A 26,536-nucleotide genomic window follows, 5' to 3' on the forward strand; every position below is an offset into this window, starting at 1 on the left:
TGTTGAATGTTTGAATTTGTTTGGATTTATGATTTGGATGATTGGATGTTTGAACTTGTTATATATATATATATATTTGGTTTGTTTTTAGCTTAATGTTTATTAATTTTTGCATCATTTACATATTAGTTGCATTATGACCAATTATGCCATTTCACATTTGATTATGAATATTGAATTATGAAACAAATGGCTAACCTTTCTCTTGATCTTCGATCTTAGCAACTTAAGCTATATTTATTTATAATCAATTGGCTATGCTTTTTAAAACCTTGTTTAAAGTCTTTTTGATTTAACAAAAAGGGGAGAAGTGTTAAAGTACGGGGGAGTAATTTTTCAAACTTGATTTCAAAATTTATTAGAAAATCGTAAAATTACTAAAATGTTTTGTTATATCAAAAGGGGGAGATTGTTGAAAACATTTTGATGTTTCGATATAAAAAATTAAGTTAAATAAAATTTAAGATTTTACAAATGATTTTCTAAGTGTATTCGATTTAATTATTCGAACATCAAAATATTACTCCAAGTCTTTCAAAGTTCAATTTCAATCCTTACTAATGTGTAAAATTGTGTTTTATACTTAAAATATTTTTGAAACAATTTTCACAAAGTATTTTGAACAAAAAACGAGCCAAAAATCAAAATTGAGAAATGATGGACCGATGCACTCATCGATGCATCGATGCACTCATTGATGCATCGATGCACTCACCATATCGAATGCATTTTATGCATCGATGATTACCATCCATCGATGCACTTAGGTTTTATGAAAACATCGAATGGATTGCATGCATCAATGCACAGACCATGCATAGATGCACTCAGGCTTGTTTAAAACATCGAATGCATTTTATGCATCGATGGACTCTTAGCGCACCGATGCACTAAGGGTCCAACGGTCGAAATATTTGAATTTTACACATAGTGTACCAATGCACTACCCTTATGCATCGATGCACCAGACGCTCCCACTATTTTATTAATTATTTTCACACTTAAACTGCTCCATTGACTTCACTAATCATCCCCAACGTTCAGAATCAATTGAAGGAGTATTTAAACAAGCTTAGAAGTCATTGATCAAAAACAAGAAACAACAATCAACAAGAATCAAGAGAGAATCAAAGAGAAAGCATCAAACCTCAAGTTTGAGCACTTTCTAGCCTATTTCATTCAATTTTCATTTTTGCTTTCAAGAACACTTATTGTGCTCAATTGTATTATTCTTGAGTGTTCTTTCTTTGTTCTAGAATTGTGCAAACATCTTTCCTTGTGAGGAATTTCTTGTAAGTTTGCAAAATTTGTATTATTCTCTTTGGGAGAGAGTGTTCTTAAGAATTTGGGGTATAATTCTTGATGGATTTGTAAGGTTACTCTTTGTTCTCAAAAGAAAGATAAATTAGTGAATTTGTGGAAAATCCTTAGTTTGTGGATAGTTAACGTAGTGGAAGTAGACTTTGGTTGAGAAAGTCGAACCACTCTAAATCGCTGCGCAATTACTTTCAATTTTCTGCAAAAGCTTCTACCAAAATTTTAATTGCCAATTCACCCCCTCTTGGCCATATTCGTCGATCGATTAACTCAACAATTGGTATCAGAGCATCACTTATTTGAAGGTTTAATTACCTCTTGAGTCGATTCGGGAAGAGTTACATCGATAATCAAGTCATCAATGGCTTCTACTTCAAACTCCGACTTCGGTCTTGATTCATTGCCCGTTAACAAGCCTCATTTCTTCAATGGAGCTAATTGTACTTATTGGAAGAATAGTATGATGTATTTAATTCAAGCAAGTGACATGACAGCATGGAATATTATAGAAGACAGAAACATCAAACCCTCTACTCACCCAATATTATGGAGTGAAGGAGAGACAAGGATGTTCCAGCTCAACTCCAAAGCTATCCATATTATCTTTTGTGCTCTTGGACCAGATGAATACGAGAGAGTTTCATCTTGTACAACCGCCAAGGAGATATGGGATAAACTACAAATCACTCATGAAGGCACAAACGAGGTAAAAGAATCTAAAATTAGTCTTCTAACTCATAGCTATGAAAATTTCAGGATGAAACCGGATGAAGATGTCAAAGCTACGACGAATAGATTCTCCACGATTGTCAATAGTCTCAAGTCATATGGAGAAATCATTCCAAATGACAAGCTTGTAAGGAAGTTAGTTTACTCTCTTCCAAAATCTTGGCAATCAAAGAAGACTGCAATCATTGAGGCTAAGAACTTAAAATCTTTAACTCTCGATGAGCTTATTGGCTCTCTTCTCACACATGAAATGATGCTTAAAGAAGAGGAAGACCTTGAGGAAAGAGGCGAGCCAAAGAAAGAGACAGAGAAGAAGAATAACGTAGGAGTTGCTCTCAAATCAACAAAAGATGAGAGTGATTTGGATGAAGATGATGATGACGAGAAGATGGCATTGTTTGTCAAACAGTTCAGAAGAATGATAAGGCCAAATCGAGGAAGAAAATTCAAACGAAATGAAGGATTCAAAAATGAACCAAAAGAGAAGGACCCGATCATTTGCTACGAATGCAAGAAACTGGGGCATGTCAAATATGATTACCCACAATTGAAGAGAAAGGGTCAATCAAAGAATAAGCACAAGGCTCGTATGACTACATGGAGTGATGAAGAATGTTCCAATAAAGAGGAACAAGAAGTAGCAAACTTGTGCTTGATGACATTCGGGGAAGATTCTAAGGTAACCTCTAACTCATTTGATTTAGATGATTTATCTTATGATGAGTTATTAGAGGAATATACTGGGTTGGCTTCGGATTATGAGAAATTATTTTTAAAATATAAAAATGATATTTCAAAATTGAAAAATGAAAATAATCTCATATCCAAAACCAACAATGATCTTAAAAGTAAAATCAAAGATTTACAAATCAAACTAGAAGAGTTTGAAAAGAAAAATTCTGATTTGCAAAATTTACTTTCAAGAGTCAATGATGATCATCAAAAGGAAATTGATGATCTTAAAGCTTCTTTTGATAAAGTTGGATCAAAACATTTTGAAAAAGGAGAAAAATCAAAGACCAACTTTGTTAGAAAAAGTTTTAGAAACTACAATCATAGAGGTCCCCAAAGAACATATAATGGAAAAATCGTTAGAAGTATATGGGTTCCTAAAGAACTCGTTACTACTAAAGATAAGGATATCCTACACAAATGGATACCTAAGGGGACTAGGATTTTGGAAACTAATGAATATGGACCCAAAAGAATTTGGGTACCAAAAATCAAAAATTAATCTATGTTTGTAGGAAACGGAGCATTGCTACAAGGCACGGGAAACAAATTCAAACTCATGGTAGCTTGATAGTGGATACTAAAGATACATGACCGGTGACAAAAGCCGGTTTATAGAGCTTAACGCCAAAAATAGAGGAGAGGTGACTTTTGGTGATAACTCAAAAGGTCACATTGAAGGTATAGGCACTATAAGTAATACCTCTTCCATACAAATTAAGAATGTTTTATATGTGAATGGATTAAAGCATAATCTATTGAGTAATAGTCTGCGATAAAGGATTCAATGTCGTGTTTGATATTAATGGTTGTAAAGTCATTGACATTGCATCTAATCGGATTATGCTTGTTGGTCATAGAATAGGAAACATTTACATGGTGTATTTTGATTCCATAGATATGACTAATTTATGCCTAGTTGCTAAAGATGAACATGATAGTTGGTTATGACGTAGGAGACTAGGACATGCTAGTATGAGTGTTTTGCAACGGTTAATTCAAGGAGATTTAGTTCGAGGGTTGCCAAAACTAAAATTTGATAATGATAAAACCTGTGATGCTTGTGCTAAAGGAAAACAAAAGCAAGTTTCTTTTAAATACATTAATGACGTATCCACTAGTAGAGTATTACAATTGATCCATTTAGTTCTTTTTGGCCCATCTAGGACTACTAGCTTAGGTGGAAAATAATATGCATTTGTATTGGTGGATGACTATTCTAGATATACTTGGGTTCTATTCTTAAGTACTAAAGATGAAACATTAGAAAAATTCATCACGTTTTCAAAAGTAATCCAAAAAGAAAAAGGTTACTCTATAACTAGTGTTAGGAGTGATCATGGAACTGAATTTGAAAATCTTGGATTTACTGAATTTTGTAATTCTAATGGTATTAGCCATAATTTTTCAGCTCTTAGAACTTCTCAACAAAATGAAGTTGTTGAGAGAAAAAATTGAATTTTAGAAGAAATGGCTAGAACCATGCTTTGTGAAAACAATTTTCCAAAATATTTTTGGGCGGAAGCCACAAATACCGCTTGTTATGTTATTAACCGAGTAATGATTAGGTCTATTTTGAAGAAAACTCCATATGAACTTTTTAAAATTAAAAAGCCTAACATCAGTTATTTTCATCATTTTGGATGTAAATGTTTTTGTTTTAAACAACGGTAAAGACAATCTTGGCAAATTTGATGCTAAAAGTGATGAAGGAATTTTTCTGGGTTATTCCTTAAATTCTAAAGCTTATCGAGTATTTAATAAAAGAACTTTAGTTGTAGAAGAGTCTATACATGTTGTTTTCGATGATAATCCCCTTCCGAGGAAGGATTCTATTGTGAATGATGATGTAGGCATTATAAATATAAATGACGTTGGACATGACGTTGGAGAACCATCATCAAAGGAAGAAACGAAAAATGAGGAAACTCAAGATCCTCTTGAGAATCCAACCATTGAAGAAAGTGAAGTCTCTTACCTAAGGGAATACAACTATGTCAAGGATGGTGAGATTATAGGTGATCCATCCAAAGGGGTAACAACTCGATCCTCTCTTAGAAATATTTGTAATTACTTTGCATTTATCTCATGCATAGAGCCTAAGAATATTAAAGAAGCATTAAATGATGAACATTGGATTATGGCAATGCAAGAAGAGTTAAATAAATTTGAGAGGAGTAAACTTTGGACATTAGTTGAAAGGCTTAGTAATAAATCTAATGTAGGTACTAGATGGATATTTAGGAATAAGCTTGATGAAAGTGGTAATATAGTGAGAAACAAGGCTAGACTTGTTGCTCAAGGGTACACTCAAGAAGAGGGCATAGACTATGATGAAACATATGCTCCCGTAGCTAGGATGGAAGCAATAAGAATGTTATTAGCATTTGCATGTTTTCATGAATTTAAATTATATCAAATGGATGTTAAAAGTGCATATTTAAATGGTTTTATAAAATAAGAAGTGTATGTGGAACAACCTCCTGGTTTTGAAGACTCAAATTTTCCAAATCATGTTCTTAAATTGACAAAATCACTTTATGGTTTAAAACAAGTTCCTAGAGCTTTGTATGAAAGATTGTCAAACTTTTTAATTGAAAAAAGTTTTCAAAAGGGAAGGTTGACACTACATTGTTTTTAAAGCATAAAGGTAAAGATTTATTAAGAGTTCAAATTTATGTTGATGATATAATATTTGATTCTACTAATGATGTTCTTTGCCAAGAATTTTCTAAGCTAACGCAAGGTGAATTCGAGATGAGCATGATGGGGGAGCTCTCATTTTTCTTGGGACTCCAAATCAAGCAAAGAAAAGATGGCATCTTCATCAATCAAGCTAAGTACGTCAAAGATATGCTTAAGAAGTTTGGACTGGAAAATGGAAAACCTCATGACACTCCAATGAGCTCATCAACAAAGCTTGACATAGATGAATGGGGTAAATGTGTGGATGTTAAATTATATAGGTCAATGATTGGCTCTTTGCTTTAACTAACCGCAAGTAGACCGATCATTATGTTTAGTGTTTGTTTATGTGCTAGATTTCAATCATGCCCTAAGAAATCACATTTACTAGCTATTAAGAGAATCTTTAGATACCTTAAGAACACTCATAGTTTAGGACTTTGGAATCCTAGAGACTCTAGCTTTAGCTTGCATGCATTTTCTGATACGGATTATGGAGGATGCAAATTAGACAGGAAAAGCAGCTCCGGTACTTTCCAATTCCTTGGAAATATGCTGATTTCTTGGTTTTCAAAGAAACAAAATTGTGTTGCATTATTTACCACTGAAGCGGAATACATTTCAGCTGGTAGTTATTGTGCACAAGTTTTATGGATGAAACAACAACTTTTTTATTATAGAATTGAAGTAGGTACCATTCCTATCAAGTGTGACAATACTAGTGCTATTTGTCTCACTAAAAATCCCGTCCAACACTCTAGAACTAAGAACATTGAAATAAGACATCACTTTATTAGAGACCATGTTGCTAAGGAAGATATAGTTCTAGAATTTGTTGATACTTTGCACCAATTAGCGGATATCTTTACAAAACCTTTAGAAAGAGAAAGATTTTGGACACTTAGGAGAGAATTAGGTTTAACTGACCTTTCCTCACTTAGTGTTTAAATTATTTTTAGCACTCTTAAGAATAAATAAAAAATGCTTATAATAATAATATTTTTTATTACTTTCTTTGCTATTAGTTAAAGGGAGTTTATGATTCTTAGTGTAAATTAATTTTATGTTCAAATGTAGTACAAGGGTAAAATTGATTGATTGAACAATGATTAATTTTCAATATATGAGTTGCCAATACCACTAGAGCTAATTAATTTAGCATTTTGAGTGTTTAAAACAGATTTTTGACATTTTTGTGCATAATGCATCGTTACACTATGAAAGTGCATCGATATATCCCTTTGAATGTGCATCGATACATCATGAAGATGCACCAATGCACGCCTTGAATGTGCATCAATGTACAAGGCAATGCATCGATGCATCTGTCAGGTTTTTGGATAAAAACCCTACTTTTCTTCATTTTCTCAAAACTCTCTTAAACTCTCTCACGGCTACCGTTCCTCTCCCTCTCCTCACTCTCAAAATTGCTCCAAATCCAAACGATCCCAATATTACCATTCTAAACTCATGTTTTAATATGTCTGAGCGTCGCAAAGAAGAACTCTACCATAGGTACATGGATTCCTTCCAAACTTACAAAATCTGGGAAGAACGTATTCCCTCTGTTCAAGCCATGGTAGATATCAACTTTCAATACCTACCGACTTTCAAGTCCTGGAAGTTTGATAAACTATTTCACCTTAAACCTATTCTCTATCATCAGCTGGTCCGCATTTTCTACTCTAATGCGGTATGTATTCAAAACGAGAGTCAATGTGGGACTATAGAAATTAGATCCTACCTTTTAGGACAATATATTCATATTGACTCCGAGACTATAGCTAAACAATTTGGGCTAGATGACAATGGTTTATATAATGAGAAGGAAATTATGGCATATCCCTATCTTCCTAATGCTAGTGTTAGTACCTTACGTACACATCACGATCATTTTCTACATTTAATGATCTCTTGGTGGTTTCGACCATCCAGAGGTAGGTACTCCACTCTTCGTGTCAGGGATTTATGGTGGATGCATTGTATCTAGCATAATAGAAAGATAAATTTGCCACATATTATTTTTAGTGAACTAGTAGATACCATAAATGTTGTTCCTTCTAAACATGTCAAAAATTTAGTTTATGGGTGTCTACTTAGTAATCTTTTTATCAAACTTGGCCTTATAATCTCACTCGATAATCCCATCCCTCTTCAAAACCAAATCAATCTCACCTCTTTGAAGAAAGCTGATTGGAAATAGGACGAGGAAACTGGTCAATGGGTCTTTCGACCAAATAAGCAAACTTCGTGAGTCAGTTCTTCACGAGCAGCTCCTAGCTATTCTCGTGCTCCTCCTCCTGCATCGGTTGCTGACGACGATCCCGAGCTTCAACAGCTTATGCAAGATATTGACGATCACGTACTAGACGATGAGCCTGCTCCGAAACCAGCACAACAAGAAGATCAAATGCATCCATACTTCCGATCATTTATGGAGAATCTTGATATGAGGCTCGCATCCATCGATTCTAATCTGACTGCTACCAACGAGATGATGAACCGTCGTTTCGACACTTTGGACAAGAGGGTCGATGCTCTTTCACGAGATGTGACCAACATTTGGACACATTTATCTCCTCCTGATCCACCGATGGATGATTATATATTGTTTCTTGCTTAGCTTTATTGGATAAAAACTTAGATCTTATTGTTTTAAACATTTTGACTGCTTTTGGATTGTTTTACTTTGGATTGTTTTACTTTGGTTGTTGAATGTTTGAATTTATTTGGATTTATGATTTGAATGATTGGATGTTTGAACTTGTTATATATATATTTGGTTTGTCTTTAGCTTTCTTTTTGAGCTTAATGTTTATTAATTTTTGCATCATTTACATATTAGTTGCATTATCACCAATTATGCCATTTCACATTTGATTATGAATATTGAATTATGAAACTAATGGCTAACCTTTCTCTTGATCTTCGGTCTTAGCAGCTTAAGCTATATTTATTTATAATCAATTGGCTATACTTTTCAAAACCTTGTTTAAAGTCTTTTTGATTTAACAAAAAGAGGGGAGAAGTGTTAAAGTACGGGGGAGTAATTTTTCAAACTTGATTTCAAAATTTATTAGAAAATCGTAAAATTACTAAAATGTTTTGTTATATCAAAAAGGGGGAGATTGTTGAAAACATTTTGATGTTTCGATATAAAAAATTAAGTTAAATGAATTTTAAGATTTTACAAATGATTTTCTAAGTATATTCGATTTAATTACTCGAATATCAAAATATTACTCCAAGTCTTTCAAAATTCAATTTCAATCCTTACTAATGTGTAAAATTGTGTTTTATACTTAAAAATATTTTTGAAACAATTTTCACAAATTATTTCGAACAAAAAACGAGCCAAAAATCAAAATTGAGAAGGGATGCACCAATGCACTCTTTGATGCTTCGATGCACTCACCATATCGAATGCATTTTATGCATCGATGCACTACTATGCATCGATGCACTACTACGCATCGATGCACTACTATGCATCGATGCACTCAGGTTTTATGAAAATATCGAATGCATTTCATGCATCAATGCACAGACCATGCATCAATGCACTCAGGCTTGTTTAAAACATCGAATGCAGTTTATGCATATGCACTAAGGGTCCAACAGTTGAAATATTTGAATTTTACACATAGTGTACCGATGCACTAGCTTTATGCATCGATGCACCAGACGCTCCCACTGTTTTATTAATTGTTTTCACACTTAAACGGCTCCATTGACTCCACTAATCATCCCCAACGTTCAGAATCAATTGAAGGAGTATTTAAACAAGCTTAGAAGCCATTGATAAAAAACAAGAAACAACAATCAACAAGAACCAAGAGAATCAAAGAGAAAGCATCAAACCTCAAGTTTGAGCACTTTCAAGTCTATTTCATTCAATATTCATTTTTTCTTTCAAGAACACTTATTGTGCTCAATTGTATTATTCTTGAGTGTTCTTTCTTTGTTCTAGAATTGTGCAAACATCTTGCCTTGTGAGGATTTTCTTGTAAGTTTGCAAAATTTGTATTGTTCTCTTTGGGAGAGAGTGTTCTCAAGAATTTGGGGTATAATTCTTGAGAGATTTGTAAGGTTATTCTTTTTCCTCAAAAGAAAGACAAATTAGTGAATTTGTGAAAAATCCTTAGTGTGGATAGTTAAGGTAGTGGACGTAGACTTTGGTTGAGAAAGTCGAACCACTCTAAATCGCTGCGCAACTACTTTCAATTTTCTGCAAAAACTTCCACCAAAATTTTAATTGCCAATTCACCCCCTACTTGGCCATATTCGTTGATCGATTAACTCAATATATATATATATATTAACCCATAAAATAGCTTCAATGATAAAAATTGATTGTTTTTTCTAAAATTTGGGTTGGAACATCCGAATATGCAGGATGTGTATATTGTCACTAAATTAAAAAAGTTTTGGACATATAATAAATTGTAATCACTCCATACTATTAAAAATATATAATAAAAATATTTTTACTATAAAAATTAAAAAATGGTTCGCAGTTAAATTGATGTTATCATTTATCTAAATAATTTATTTTGATGTTGCGTTATATCAAATAGTTTTAACTAATTAATTTTAATACTTTTGATAATAAATTTATTAACTAATTTTTTAAAAATGATATAATAATAATAAGAAATAATAAATGATAGTTAAAATATGATTTTAATTTTGAGAAATGGAATACTATGCAAAATGAAAAATAAGCTTTCAATTATAATTTTACGAAATTAGAATTATATTTAATTAGAATTATATTTTTAAGATTCAAAAAATTAACTTAAAATACAATTAATTGGTATAAACTTTTTTTGAATATCAAGATGTCAAAACTTAATTTTCTCTCTATTTTAATTTTAAATTTATAGTAACAAATGAATAATGCTATTGGAAGATGTGTTCATATATATATAGTAATTTGTGATACAATTATTATTGTCATATCTAAAAGTGATATAAGTTCACTCATTCTTTAATATTACATCCTCAAATAAAAAAAAAATACGTTGAATAATTTAAATATTTATAATCTAACATATTTATTGGCACTGCAGTGTCATTTTTAGTCTCTAATTGTATGTTTATCCTATTTATTTCTCTGATTAGTACGAGATTATCATACTAACGACGCATACACATTCCACAAAGAAAACTATTCGAACATGAATCTTTTAATAAAAATAAAATTCAGTGTTCATCCTTTAAATTTTAATTAAGTGCACAGACATTGATATGGAACACTGAGCATTATTTCCATCGAAACCGTTAGTCAACAATCCGCAACACATGTTTGTTTCTTCTGTTCAAGCAAGCAAACCACTCAAAAACACTTCCTATCAACACAATTTTCTCACAATAATGAATAAATTAATGGCAACTGCATCATCTGAATTAGGATCCTTCATCGATTTTCAGGGCAGACATTAGGCTCTTCGTTAACCAAATTGCTGTTTCTCTAGATGAGGCGACTTCATCCCCGAATGGTCGTAGCACGCCGGCGAGCTCATGAATTTTGTCTTCCTTAAGAAGCCTAGCACATAGCTCAAGCAGAGATTCCAATGCTTCGGCTCTTTCCAGACTTGGATTCTCCCATGCAGTCTTAATTTCATCACTACTCAAGGCTGTAAATCTACTTAATAATGACACGTCACTCGGCATCAATTGAACTGGTCGGCCACCGTCTTTCTCTGCCGGAAAGGAGCCAGTATCAGTCTCCGATGTCGCTCCTACTTCCTCTTTACATGGAAGTACAGCATTACTTTCGGATGACAAGTTACTCATGTCGGCACCTTCTGTTTTGGCATCCGGGCTACTGGTTTTATTTGTACAGCATTTTCCTTCTACATCAGTTTCATAAACAGTAGATGAACTTCCATTATCAGGGAACCCATTTTTATCATCACAGCTTATACTGGAAACTGTTAGTTTACTTGAATCCTCTGATCTACCAATAACCTGCATGTCAGGGACATCTTTTGCTGCCTCTTCAAGAGCCTGCATGTCACAAAAAGTCACGTCTTTTTGGCTTGCAGTCTTTATATCAGCTTCTAGCAAGTTTCGAGTGTGCTCAGAAGCAGGTTCTTGGTCATCATTTTGAGAATTTGATGCCATCTCTGAAATCGACTCCGAGTGAGCATACTTTTGATCCGGTTTTTCTCCGTTGCTAACACTCACTTCGGAATCAGTGGACAGTTCTTTGGAATCACTGATAGAGATCGATATTTCAACAGTACAGCTAGTAGGATCAACCCTCTTAGTTACAAGGTTGTTTTCCGTACTAGCTCCGGATGCTGGCTCCTCCCAACTAGAACTGCTTACATGTACATCACCAGCCATTCGCTGAAATGCATGTCTATTTTCTTGTCCATTCGATACCCCTACACCTTTAACACCCCTATCTTTTCTGACACCATTTCTGCTGGAGAACGATTTTTTAGGCATCTTCTCCTCAGGGCTGTTTGAGGGCTTTATGGGAAGATAAACAGGAGATGGGATTCTGCAGCGAAGTAGATGCGGCTGCAAATGGGGGTGCCTTAATAGTTCAGCAGCCTAAAATATCAGAACGCTCTCGGATCAGTATCAATATTATCGTTCAAAACTAGAGAGCTAATACAGGGTGACTTGTACTCACAGTTGGTCTGTGTTCAGGGGTCTTCCTTAGCATACTCTTGATTATTTGTTTCCTGAAACATGTAGCCATTTAAGAGTGTTCTTCCAAGTGCGATTAAGTGGACTAGACTCGCCATTGAGAAACAGCCGACATAATGAGTTTGAAAAAGTTGCTTACAGAATGGAGGAATACAAAATTGGGAGAGGAGAAATGGAGGATCTGTTGATCTTGTTAATGAGTCCGGCCATATCCTGTTGAGTTGTCAATGACTTAATTTATGATAAAATAGCAAAGCATACTACAGAAAACGTGACTGTAGTTAAACGATATTGAGGCTATGTCAAATGTTAAAAAACTCACTGGAGCTCGAAATGCAGGTTGATGTGCAGCAATCTCAAACATACAGCAACCTGGAATAAGTTTATGTCAATCCTAGTTAATAGGATAACTGATTTTGTATCTCTGAATTACGCTGTGAATTTCTTTACCAAGTGACCATATATCAGATTTATATCCATAAGGTATATCCGCCAGCAGCTCGGGACACATATAGTTGGGTGTGCCAACCACCTAATAAGAATATGCATAGCATCGAAAACAAATCAAGTCAATCCTTTAAATCTGGTTTTGACAGATTCCATAACTAACTACTAAGAGTACTAATCCGAACCAGAAATACATCAAAACTAGCAGAATAAAGCTTGAAGCATTGGATGAGTTCTAATACAGCCCAAGTTCGAGGAGTCAGTTTTTCTACCGAAAACTTTATACAAGAAATTCTTTAGAAAAGATTAACATTAGTACATACCGAGGAAGCAAGGTCTTCTGTGTTAAGTAATTTCGCAAGTCCAAAGTCACCTGTACAGTCCATATAAGACAATAATATCTTAGAGATAGAGACATCAAAAATGGAGGCCAAACCTGAAAAAGAAACAAAACAGGAGTTCTGTCACGATAATCCTTTTCCCTTCATACCAAGCCGAATGTCATTGTCCTTCGTAAGGAATATGTTCGAACACTGAAATCAAAACACAAGTTAGAACATCGCATCGTCACTTGAGAGCTTTTATTCACAAGAGGGAAAAAGATAGAAGCAGTACTTTCAGATCCCTGTGAAGAACACGATTCGAGTGCAGGTAGTCCACGGCTAACAGTAATTGAGTCATCCATTTGCAGATTTTCTAGGGACCAAAAAGAGAGCAATGAGAGGGTAAATATCATCTCTAGCTTGTGCATACTAGTTCCGTCGCGGAAATATTGCATTACCTCCTCGGGAAAGTGCATACCTCGGGCCTTTTTAATAAGCTCAGCCCTGATTCCACAAAAATTGTAAGTGCACCAAATACTCATCTATGTATCATAAGCATCAAACACTGACAGCATCCACCAACTTTTATTGACTATTTAATCACACAATAATCTGATTAAAGCTAATGACCAATAATACATACATGATAGCTAACTATAAATGCCACTCATTAACTTTAATGCTGAGAAATTTATAATTTTAAAGCCATTTGACTCGATTAATGGACTCGGGTATTTCATCATAATCCGAGAAAACAGATCAACAACTCTTTTCATGGTAACTTACATGTCCCCTCCTTCACAGTAGCTGGTTACAATGCATATGCAGTTTCCCTGCAAAGCATGAAGACAAAGTAATAAATAACTGAAGAGTCAATCATGGTGTCGACAACCTAAATTATATTGCTCGGCAGCTCTTTCGTATCGGAATGTACATCCAAAATAGTGATTTAACCCTTTCACCTTATCAACCCAAGCATCTTTATACTTGACAATATACGGATTATTTAGTTTTGCAATCAATTCCATCTGCAATACAGAGAAAGCACATATGAGACATTCTCAAACATGCAATGATTTGGGATGAATTAAGGGTATTCTTGGTTTCAAATACAAAAAATTTGGTAGATATTAAAGAACAAGCTGTCTAGAGTCTAGACATTTTTTTTATCTTATTTGGCAATAATTTTACAAGAAATTTTTTAGGGTCTTCCCTATTTTTTGGATATGTGAAGTCATTTTTGTCCCTAACTGTTAATCATGGAGTCTTTTTAACCCAAAATGTACCAAGTCAGATAGCTATTCGAAAATTCAGAGGATATTTATGAGATTCACATTTGAACTACATAAAGCAGAAGAGACTCTCGATAAAATCAGCAATTTATCTACCTCAACCTCAAATCAAGCACACATTATATCAGGGTTTCTCAACGGACAGATAAAGGACCGGGAATGATATAGGTGGATGATATGTTACCCGGACGTGGGATGAATGACAGATATGAGTATGTATCCAACACAAATATGCTCTCCTTTTTTAATAATTGTTTTCGTATATTCGGAGAATTATACTTCATATCAATGTCCGAACAGGTGTCGACCAGAAGCATTTTAAGAAAACTAACCTAGGTAACATAAGTAGCAGCATGTACATACTTATATATGTCAATCGGTTTTCAAGCATGTTTGTGAGCGGGTCTGTTTTTGCATGATTTGTTATCAGAAAGACCAAAAACATTACAAATGGAATAATCCATGCAACTTTAGGTCATTACAACTCGCATGTTAATCTATAACAAGCATGAATGAAAGGAAAAATGGCTTTAAGAAAGTGACCTCTTGGTGAGCTGTACGCTTAAACTTGTCTGTTTGCCTGGCCAGGCGAATCTTCTTCAACACATATCTAACAGAGTAAAAAAACAAGAGAAAATCTTAGAAAATTAAATCCAATAACTGGTAAAGGACGATGAACCGTGCCGACAGCTAATTGAGAGGGAAGAAAAAAAATTACTTCTTTTTCTCAAGTTTATGGAGAACAAGAAAAGCAGCTCCAAAAGCTCCTCTTCCAATCTGTTGTATAACTTCATAGTCCATTTTGGACTTGCCATCACCATTATCACTCTCCATTGAGTCCTTGAAAAGACCAAAGATAAAGACCCAACCTTTTAATCATCAGCAAAAACAAAAACCCATTTCAGAAATCTCTCAGCCAAAACAAGTTTATTTGGAAAGACAAACCCAAATTCCAAAATTTGAAGAAAGAGACAAAAACAAAAACAAGAGAAAAGTTAAAGACAGACCAAAATTATTGAAAAAGCTCAAACCTTATAGGTTTGAAGCTCTTAGAAAAAAAAATGTTATGATCTTCTAGGTGAAAAGGAAACACAGAAAGTTGAGTAAAGCTAAAATTGACAATTATGAGATCAGTGTGGAATATAAGGGAGGAGGTGGATTGACAAACTCAATTAAAAGCAACATCCGTAAGTTACGATTTAATTAAAGAAATTAAAGGTTGATGACTGTAGCAAATTAATTAATTAATCAAGTGGAGAAGAATAAAGTGAAGAATTACAGCCATCCAAATACTACTTAACCTAGTTGGGAAGTTGATAAATGAAAGATGGTAAGTTAAAATCCACAGGTAAGACCAAAGTAAAAGAGAAAGACCTTGCTTGCATTTGCAGATTCATGGGAGACCACACGCATACAATAACAAAGCCAGGAGAATGTATCCTACACGTAGTTGTCATGTCACAATCCTTAGAAAAAGGATAAATTGCATCTTTCTTTATTGAATTTTATTCTCTCTTATCTTACTCTGTGTACTTTCAAATTTTGTAATTTACCCACTAAACTTTTAAATTGCTCATCTTTTTATCACTCTGAATTATTTTATTATTATTTACGTATGATATGGGATTTTTTATTTATTAAATATAAAAAACTTATTATTATTAAATTTTAAATGACTTAAAATAACCATTGCCCACCGTCAACCACCGAAGACAAACAATAATAAAAATGTCATGTGACACCATGATGCAATCGGCCCAAAACCCTAAGGATTAGAATATTACACAGAACTATCGAAGTGACTAACCATTTTTTTAAATCAATACTCATAATCATCATTTAAAAATCATTAGTTCAAAACAGTAATAAAAATACTTTTATAAATTGGAGCTCTGTGACATATAATTTAAAATAAATAATGCAACTCAAAGTTTACAAATCCAAATACATAAGAATCCTTTGAATATGCATGTCTACTACAAGTAACCATACAATATTCTATGAGGAATGTTTAAAATCTTACTAAGACGGATACTTAGTATAATCGCTAATCTAGAGCAACATATAAATCTCATAAACATAAGTATGCTAGAAGACATGATAATAAGCAGTGGGTACATGTATGATCCTAATCAAGAGTTACTTACTTAGGTTCAACAGTTCTACCTTTTAATGTAAGTCTCGCGCTTCCCTTAGTTTCTACTAAGGGCCTCGCCATGAGTAAATATATACGAGGTCTCTAACCTTAGTATAATACTGCAATGCACCATCATGCAAAACACAACGATAGTACCCAGTATCACAAAGATGCTAGGTACAATCACACAATAACAAGTAAGCATCATGGTGTAGCTTGAGGTCACATAGCATCACGGAAATCACACCCCTGTTTGTTTACTAAAAGTATATTGGGTAAGACCTTGGTCGCACAGCATCAACATATTCCAAGCACCTTAGACGAGGTTTGGGTCACACAATATCGACACCTCTCACATATCTTAGGCTAGGTTCGAGTTACACAGCATTGGTATGTTGCATAGCTAGTCTACTCCTTTATAGTACTCGAAACGCGTTTGGGTCACATAGCATCAATACAATGTTCAACTAACATCTAAAGTTCCCTCGCACTAGTTTGGATATATTCAGATATTTTACACACACAAGACAATCGTTATACTGCTAAAGTAACTCAGGTGTCCTTGTTATTTCTCAAGCGACACACAAAGGTTGACTTTATGGAATCTTACATTATAAAATTCTTAAGGTTATAACACATATAATATTATTATCTCATTACTATCTTGTCTTTATTAACAAGCTTCGCCATAAGGTTAACATCTCATCTAGAACGTTATCTAAGGGCTCGTTTGTCTTTTTAATATTTTATGCCTTAAGGGCATATAATATTCGTCGTTACCTACTTGGCATTACTACTACTACAACACTCGATTTGAGGTTGGTTTGTTGACAATAACTCTTTAGTCGCTCTTATCATACTTCTCTATCGGTTCACTCTTGAACTAGTATGGTAGCTTGCTCATTTTTATATAGATATTCATGTAGTACTTGATTTCCTCTATCATGTAAGACACGTCATTCATCGTCTCACTTGTTGGCATATCTTTCAGAATAATCATTCATTCACGATTACTCAATACGTGTTCGATTGGAGATACAAGAAATTGTTACATCTAGTATGGTTACGTCAGTCATAACCCACTTCTAAGGGTGTTTCTAAGCACCTTTTGTCATTTAAGTCCCTCCGAAACTAAGTCCCGCCATTACAGGTCATCCTTAACTCTTTCAGACCTTAACGAAGTCGAATATAACCATTAAAAATGAGTAGTATTGATACCTTACATGCAATATTGATACTTCTAGGTCAAGTATCGATACCCCTTTGTGTATCGATACCAGAAATGGTTGAATTACAAAAATTAACCCAATATCGATACTATTACCCTCAATATCGATACCAGGGATATAGTATCGATACTCCTCCTTAAAGTAACGATACTCCCCTTATAAAATGCCCAAAATCAACCCAATTTATCTAGTATCGATATTGTTCATCCAGTATCGATACATTAACTTAGAAAACCTAGAAATAGGCTCGAAAAACACTCAAGAATCCTTCCAAACACTCTAGTTGGGTCCCAAATTAACTTTTAAAACTTAGGAGAGTTATTTAGAGTCATTTAGTGCCATAAAAACCCTACCTTTACAAAAAAATGTCATCTAAGCATGAATCAAGCAAAACTTCCAAATATGTTGAAATACTCAAATCCCTAACAAAGCATCACATTTAGGAAATTCATAACACAACAAATGATTAGAAATATACTACCTATTTAGAGAATCTCAAAATGAAGTTCCTTTATGAGGCTTCCACTCTTCTTCTTCTCCACTTGACTTATAAAGTCCTACATCTACTTTCTCTAGCCATACAAGGAAAACAAGCATCTTTCTTAACATGAATGGTTTTAGGAAGACTAAGGGTGGATTAGAAGATGAAGGAGATAATGAAGGGACTCTTACAATCTATCATTAATCTATTGGACTTGAGGAGTGGAAGAATGAAGGAGAAAATTGAGAAATAGAAGATGAGAAACAGAGACAAGGCCTTTAGCTTTTGTCTCCCAAAAGTCACGCCCAAACCTATTCCAAATCCCCTAATATTAGTCTCATTTTAAAAAATGAGATATCTACTCTTTTAGTTATCGTATTTTGCCTTTAATTCAGAATTATATTTTATAACATTTTAGGCCTAATTCTAACCCAATTAAGCTCCCACTCAGCCCAACAAAATTAATGACAAACTCTATGAGATCCACATACCTTTTGGATAAACCCAAAACTACTAACCTGAAATTTAGGGCATTACAACTCTCCATTCCTTAAAAGAATTTTCTTACTTGAAATTTACTTGGATCGAATAATGATTTAACAAATGATTTTACCTATGTCGAACCTTAACGAAAACCTTTGAGAGGCACAAGATCAAAGAAACTCATTCTTGTTGTCTAACACTAAATGCTCTGAATATTTTCACAAGGACAATCACTTCTCCACGATTTTAAACTTCTACCACTAAACCACTTTCATTGTCTAACTCTACTATGTTTGAGTTGACAAATTGCAAAATTATATAAATATATTTTACCTATCAAACTTATGAAGACCGAAATACCACTCGTCGAGACCCTACAGACACTTACCATATATGATTTTGATGTCAACAAATAAAGATATGATGAAGATTTTTGACTCTCTACATATCGATATAACGTGTCCACTGTATAAGTTTGATTCAAAATTCACCCATACACATCCACATTAACTCAACCATTCTTTAATTTCCTTGCAGATCTCAAACACGTAAATCATCAAGTCGTGCATCTAAGGTAATCACAATTGAAAATCAGTTACTCGCTTAATGAAACTATAAATACATAGCTCTCGCGAGGGGCACACATCACAGAGTGGAGATCTTTTGCAATTGCACTCTGACTTTATAGTTTTATGACTCCATGTATGTATCCATGATCGCTTAATGTAATTTCACTATTCGAGGTTAACTAACGTTCATCAGCCAACACTTAAGGTACTTGGTCTCTTTTAGCCTCAAGCACTAAAATCCATCGGACTATTTGACATCGCATGACACTAGGTGTGAATATAGATCATGCTCATATACCAACATGAAGATAAGAAGGAAGAGGTTTGAGTCAATAACTCAAACTCTTATTTAGCCATATAAGCAGACTTTACAATATAGCCTGGGGTCACACAACACCGCATTACTTACACCCTACAAGTCTACTAACAAAGTTAGTTTAGATGGGATCTAGACACACCCATGATAGGAACGTCCCTCCATTGACCCTACACAGTTAGCACCTCATCTAGACTCTTATAAGTTTCAACTAACGCATATTACTCGATGTCCATAATGTTTTTCTTGAGGATATACACCTCTAAATCTAAACTTTGTATTACTCGAGCCCTACAGAGATGGTCGTATGAACCATCAACTCTCGAGGTGGACACACACAACCTCATTAACTCAGTACTATCTTTAAATAGCCATCTAGATGATGTCTCATGAAACACACTCGAGTGGATGGTTCTACTAGTAAACATCTCCTTAGAGTTAACCTTCAACTCAACAAGAAACGATCAAGGGTTTTTTTGTACCTCAAAACTTACTATCTTACCATAGTACCCTTAATACATAGGTGAGCTCTGGAACTGCTGTATCGAAATATACATCGACCTAACTTACTTCTCGTGAGTACTTGGGGCATTTGTGCCCAGTTAACAACTGAAGTACCATGGCACTAGTTGAGTTATATACTGATATTTCTTGTAACAATATTACCACTATACAGGCTAGAGTAACTTAGGCATTCTTAATACTCACATAGAGGTCTCAACCTTTAAGACTGAACTTAGGGTTACTACATCACTATAGGATCGGTCACACAAACCCTCAACTAATAATGCAGATACATTTTCATACTTTTGCATCTGACTTGACACCCCACAAGGGTGTTCCCCTAAGGTACACACATATAGGTGAAAGATTCTACGGTTAAACATTTTTTAGAGTTGACCATCAACTTAACAATGGTCAATCACCTATTCACGTACATCTGGACCCGTAACCCTATGGTTCAAGCAACTCTTGTGTTGACAACTTCACTTAGGTCGATTATCTAGCATGAACCAAGCACTTGAAGAATATCTAAGATAACTTTGTCTATTCCACTAAGTTCCATCAACTAGGCACTTAGTTACTCGTGCTAGAATATTATAAATGAATATCCTTCCCACTTAGTTCACATAGATACCACGAAAGTGTGCATGGGCTCATGCTTACTAATGCAACCTCGTCAACTAAAATCTCTCGAAACGTACCTGACATCTAAACTGCGACATCAACATCCTCTAAAAATCCTATGGTGACCTGCAAAGCTAAGACATATGCAACCGAGTTGGGAAAAATTGATATATTCCACTACTCTCTTGTCCAACCATAGTACTAACACCTTTTAGGCATACCATCTGCCACGTTAGGCTACTCAAACCACTATTTAATTTAGGGTTGTTTCTCACAAAAAGCTCAAAAGATTCACATTCAAACACAATCTAGATAGTCTAAAGCATCTCCCTCGATGCCTCATTCCACAATGAACACACTCTATATACGATAATACTCTACTAGTACCTCTCACGCTCACCACATGCGATGAAGCTAGTGATCTCTAATGAGACCCTACTTCAGGCCTCTAACTCGATTGATGTGACTGAATAGATATCACCAACCTTTGCTCATGAGAATCTCTAGTTTTCCTGACCACTCGACTGAGATAGGTTTATCGGTACTAAAGTCCTCTTATTTAGTTTATCGTTAGCGTCAACCCAACTTATCCTTATGTCCTATACTATTTCCACAGCCTTAACTCATTGTATCAGCTCAGAGAATACCTTAGGCGAGTTGGTCGCCATTGGACCTATATACATATACAAATTCCCTTAAGGTACCTTATGCACCACCTTAAAGATTCAGTTGAAACCAACTCTAAACTATATCAACTTAACCAAAGGAAATCTCTTTGCACTCATACATCGTATAATCTTTTTAATCAATTGGGAGGACTATTACATCCTCAAGGCATCCATATATGTCTCACTAATAAACTTGCTTCTAAAATTTCTCAAAAACTGATCCCACATAAGCACCCTTTGTTGTATAGTCATCTCTACAATCTCCTAAGAATCGATAACATTATCATTGAGTAAAGCAGTGACACACTCTTGCTTACCCTCAGGGGTAAGGTAAAGTTGCCTCAAAATCCTCATGGCCTCTCTCAACCATTGATCGGACCAAAATAATATCATCGCCTAAACCATGGAATTCGAATGTCTAATACCTCCTTGGTATTTTTTTCTAGAGACTCTAATGGCACTGACATACTCGAAATAGCTAAATGAGCAATCTATGCTCTACGAAAATGTCTACTACCTCTCTAAATGATGAGGTCAAAACCTCTAAAGAATATCGTCTTAACGACTCTAAAAACATTAAAACCTTACAATCCTCTACCCTAGATAAGAACTCTCGGCTAAAATTACCAGGATGAGAGACGTGGTTCTCCATCCTACTAACGAGACTACGCTTGGAACCCAAAATCATTACCACTTTCGTAAACACGATTACAAAGAGAAAACACCATCCAAATTTACGTCTTATAAAAGTACGTTCAGAACCTATGGCATATATTCAATGATATCTTACTAAAACTAACCATGAGTCATAGAATCGACTCAACCTAACACTCTAATACCACTAAATGTAACACTCTGATCTAATTCGATCTAAAACTCAGAGGATTAGAATATTATACGAAACCACCAAACTGGCTAACCATCTTCTTAAAAATCAATACTCATAATCATCATTTAAAAATCAATACTTCAAAACAGTAATAAAATACTTTTATAAACCAGTGCTCTGTGATGCATAGTTTAAAACAAATAATACAACTCAAAGTTTACAAATCCCAATACATAAGTAAGAGTCACATGAATACACATGCACACTACAAGTAACCATACAATACTCTATAAGGAATGTTGGAAATTCTACTGCGACGGTGCTCCTCAAACGGCTCAATACACTAAACTACAAACAAAAAATATTCGAATGTTGAGCTTACAAAGCCCAATAGTATAATTGATAATCTAGAGCAGCATATGAATCCCATAAACATAAGCATGCTAGAAAATATGGTAATAAGAAGTAGGTACATGCATGATCCTAATCAAGTGTTGCCTACTTAGGTTTAACAGTTCTACCTCTTACTGTAAGTCTCACGCTTCCCTTAGTCTCTGCTAAGGGTCTCGCCATGATTAAACATATACTAGGTCTCTAATCTTAGTATAATACTATAATAAACCATCATGCAAACCACAATGATAATACCTAGTATCATAAAGATGCTAGGTACAATCACGCAACAATAAGTAAGCATCATGGTGTAGTTCGGGAACACATAGCATCACGAAACGCACACCCTATTTGCATACTAGAGGTACCTTGGGTAAGACTTGGATCACACAACATCAACATCTTCCAAGCACCTTAGAAGAGGTTTGAGTCACACAACATCAACACCTCTCACCCACACAATATCAGTACCTTGCCTAACTAATATACTCATCTAGAGTACTCAAAAGGTGTCTAGGTCACGTAGCATCAGTATAATGTCCAATTAGCATGTAAAGTACCCTCGAACTAATTTGGATATATCTGGATATTCTACACACATAAGATTGTCGTCATACTGTTAAAGTAACTCAGATGTCCTTGTCATTTCCCAAGTGTCACACAAAGGTTAACTTTATAAAAGCTTACCTCGTAAGTTCTTATGGTTATCACACGTATAATATTATTTTCTCATTATTATCTTGTCTTTATTACCAAGCTCCCACATAGAGCTAACATCTCATCTAGAATGTTATGTAAGGGCTCATTAGCCTTTTATTTTTTTATGCCCTAAGGGCATATAATATTCTTCGCTACCCATTTGGCATTACACTAGTCCAACACTCAGTTCGAGATTGGGTTATTGACAATAAATCTTTAGTCGCTCTCATCATACTTCCCTATCGGTTCACTCTTGAACCGATAGAGTAGCTTACTCATTCTTTATATATGTATTCACGTAGTACTCAATTTCCTTTTTCACTCTAGTGACGTTATTCATCGTCTCATTCACTGGTATATCTTTCCAAATGATCATTCGTTCACGATTGCTCAATACGTGTTTGATTGGAGATATTTGAAAGTGTTACGTATAGTATGGTTACTTCAGTTTTAACCTGCTTCTAAGCGTGCTTCTAAGCATTTTTTCAATTTAAGTCCCTACCGAACTAAGTTGTACCATTACGGGTCATCCTTAACTCTTTTAGACCTTAACAAAGTCGAATCTAACCATCCGAAATGAGTAAACATGCAATATCGATTCTAGGTCAAGTATCAATACCCTTTTGAGTATCGATACCAAAAACGACTACTAGATTACAAAATTACTCCCAATATCAATATTTTTGCCTTCAGTATCAATACTCCTGTTGTAAAATGTCCAAAATTAACCCAGTTTATCTGGTATTGATACTATTCATCCAATATCGATATCTTAACCCAAAAAACCTAGAATTATGCTCGTGAAACACTCAAGAACCCTCCCAAATACTCTTGTTAGGTCCCAAATTAACTTCTAAAACTTAAGGGAGTTATTTAGGGTCATTTAGTACTATAAAAACACTAATTTTACAAAAAAAAATATCATCTAACCATGAATCAAGCTAAACCTCTAAATACGCTCAAATACTCAAATCCCTAACAAAACATCACATTTAGGAAATTCATAACACAACAAAGGATTAAAAATACACTACTTTAGTTAGAGAATCCCGAAATGAAGTTCCCTATTCTTCTTCTCCTTTTGACTTAAGAAGTCCTACACCCACTTTCTTTAGCCATACAAGGAAAACAAGCATCTTTCTTAACATAAATATTTTTAGGAATACTAAGGGTGGACTAGAAGTTGATGTAGACAAGAAAGAAACTCTTACCATCTATCTTGGATTTATGAGACTTGAGGGGTGGAAGAAGGAATGAGAACATGAAGAAATGAGAAGATGGGAAGAAGAGACAAAGCCTTTAGTTTTTGTCTCCCAAAATTCACGCCTGAATATATTCCAGATCCCCTAATATCAGCCTCATTTTCAACAATGGGATAATTACTCTTTTAGTTCATCGTATTTTGCCTTTAATTCAAAAATCTCATTTTTAGAACTTGTTGAAAACATTTTGATATTTCGATATAACAAATTAAGTTAAATGAATTTTAAGATTTTCCAAAATGATTTTCTAAAGTATGTTCGATAAATTTATTCGAATATAAAAACATTACTTCAAATATTTCAAAAATCATTTTTAATCCTTACTTAAGTGTAAAATTAAGTTTTAATCTTAAAACAATTTCAAAATAATCTTTCAAAGTATTTCGAACCATTTCAAACCCAAAATTTCCAGATTGCTCAGAGGGAACCGATTCCCTCCCATAGGGGGTACCGATTCCCCCCTTAATGGTTTGACTCCGAGATTTTCAGAATGCTCGGAGGGAACCGATTCCCCCATAGGGGGTACCGATTCCCCCCTGTTCAACGGTCGAAATATTTGAATTTTACACTTAAGGAACCGATTCCCTATAAGGAGGAACCGATTCCCCCACGCTCCAAGCTGTTTTATTAATTGTTTTCACACTAAAACGGCTATATTATCTTCATTAATTATCCCCAACATTCAGAAGTGATTCAATGTGTATTTAAACAAGTTCTGAAGCCCTTGATCAGTAAGAAATCATAGAGAAACAAGAGAGAAAGCATCAAACACAAAGTTTGTGCAATTCAAGCCAATTTTCATTCAATATTCATTTTGCTTTCAAAGAACACTTATTGTGCTCATTTGTAATTTTCTTTGAGTGTTCTTTTCTTGTTCTAGAATTGTGCAAACATCTTACCTTGTGAGGTTTTCTTGTAAGTTTGCAAATTTGTAATCTTCTCTTTGGGAAAAAGAGTGTTCTCAAGAGTTGGGGTATACTCTTGAGGGAATTGTAAGGTTATCTCTTTGGCCTCAAAAGAAAGAACAAATTAGTGAATTTGTTGGAAAATCCTTAGTGTGGATAGCTAAGGTAGTGGACGTAGACTTTATTTGAGAAAGTCGAACCACTGTAAATCGTTGTGCAATTACTTTCAATTTTCTGCAAAAGCTTCCACAAAAATTTTAATTGCCAATTCACCCCCCTCTTGGCCGATTCTGTCAATCGATTAACTCAACAATTGGCATCAGAGCCTAACTCATTTGAAGGTTTTATCGCCTCTTGAGTCGATTCGGGAAGAGTTATATCGATTATTAAAGTCATCAATGGCCTCCGCTTCAAACTTCGACTCCGGTCTCGATTCGATGCCCGTCAACAAGCCTCCTTTCTTCAATGGAGCTAACTATGCCTATTGGAAGAATAGAATGATGTACTTCATTCAAGCAAGTGACATGGGAGCATGGAATGCTGTAGAAGAAGGATACATCAAACCTCTCACTCATCCAAGGTTGTGGAGTGAAGGAGAGACAAGAATGTTCCAGCTCAACTCCAAAGCCATCCATATTATTTTTTGTGCTCTTGGACCAGATGAATACGGAAGAGTTTCATCGTGTACAACCGCCAAAGAAATATGGGACAAACTTCAAGTCACACATAAAGGTACAGATGAGGTAAAGAAATCAAAAATTAGTATTCTAACGCATAGCTATGAAAATTTCAGGATGAAACCAAATGAAGACATCAAAGCTATGACGGATAGATTTTCAACGATTGTCAATGGTCTCAAGTCATATGGAGAGATCATCTCAAATGAAAAGCTTGTGAGGAAGTTAGTCTACTCCCTCCCAAAATCATGGCAATCAAAGAAGACGGCAATCATCGAGTCTAAGGACCTATCGTCCTTAACTCTTGAAGAACTTATCGGTTCACTCCTCACTCATGAGATGATACTCGAAGATGAGGTGGACCTTGATAAAGTTGAAGAGACACCAAAGGAAAAGGAGAAGAAGAAAAATATTGGAGTTGCTCTCAAATCCACAAAAGATGAGAGTGATTCTAATAATGATGATGATGACGAGGAAATGGCATTGTTTGCCAAACGGTTCAGAAAAATGATGAGACCTTACCAAGGAAGAAAATTCAAACGAAACGAAGGCCTCAAAAATGAACCAAA

General features: G+C 34.7%; 1 protein-coding gene across 2 annotated transcripts; it reads right to left on the reverse strand.

The window, feature by feature from the left end:
- Window positions 1-10,708: 10,708 nt before the first annotated feature.
- On the reverse strand, window positions 10,709-15,275 carry LOC120202037 (serine/threonine-protein kinase Nek6-like). Of its 2 annotated transcripts, XM_039202524.1 has the most exons (14): window positions 15,199-15,275; window positions 14,910-15,031; window positions 14,735-14,801; window positions 13,862-13,927; window positions 13,686-13,732; window positions 13,358-13,403; window positions 13,192-13,272; window positions 13,067-13,109; window positions 12,900-12,949; window positions 12,580-12,661; window positions 12,452-12,501; window positions 12,269-12,342; window positions 12,113-12,164; window positions 10,709-12,030 (listed from the first exon to the last, which is right to left on the reverse strand). In XM_039202524.1, exons 2-14 carry the CDS (start codon window positions 15,023-15,025, stop codon window positions 10,873-10,875), a joined length of 1,932 nt encoding a protein of 643 aa, XP_039058455.1. In that variant the 5' UTR covers window positions 15,026-15,031; window positions 15,199-15,275; the 3' UTR covers window positions 10,709-10,872. The 2 variants fall into 2 exon arrangements, with proteins under 2 accessions (XP_039058455.1, XP_039058456.1); XM_039202525.1 differs by lacking the exon at window positions 15,199-15,275 and having other exon boundaries at window positions 14,910-15,050.
- Between the last annotated feature and the right edge of the window lie 11,261 nt (window positions 15,276-26,536).

This window comes from Hibiscus syriacus, unplaced genomic scaffold (assembly GCF_006381635.1).
Source record: "Hibiscus syriacus cultivar Baekdansim isolate YM2019G1 unplaced genomic scaffold, ASM638163v2 tig00008145_pilon, whole genome shotgun sequence".
Lineage (NCBI taxonomy): Eukaryota > Viridiplantae > Streptophyta > Magnoliopsida > Malvales > Malvaceae > Hibiscus > Hibiscus syriacus.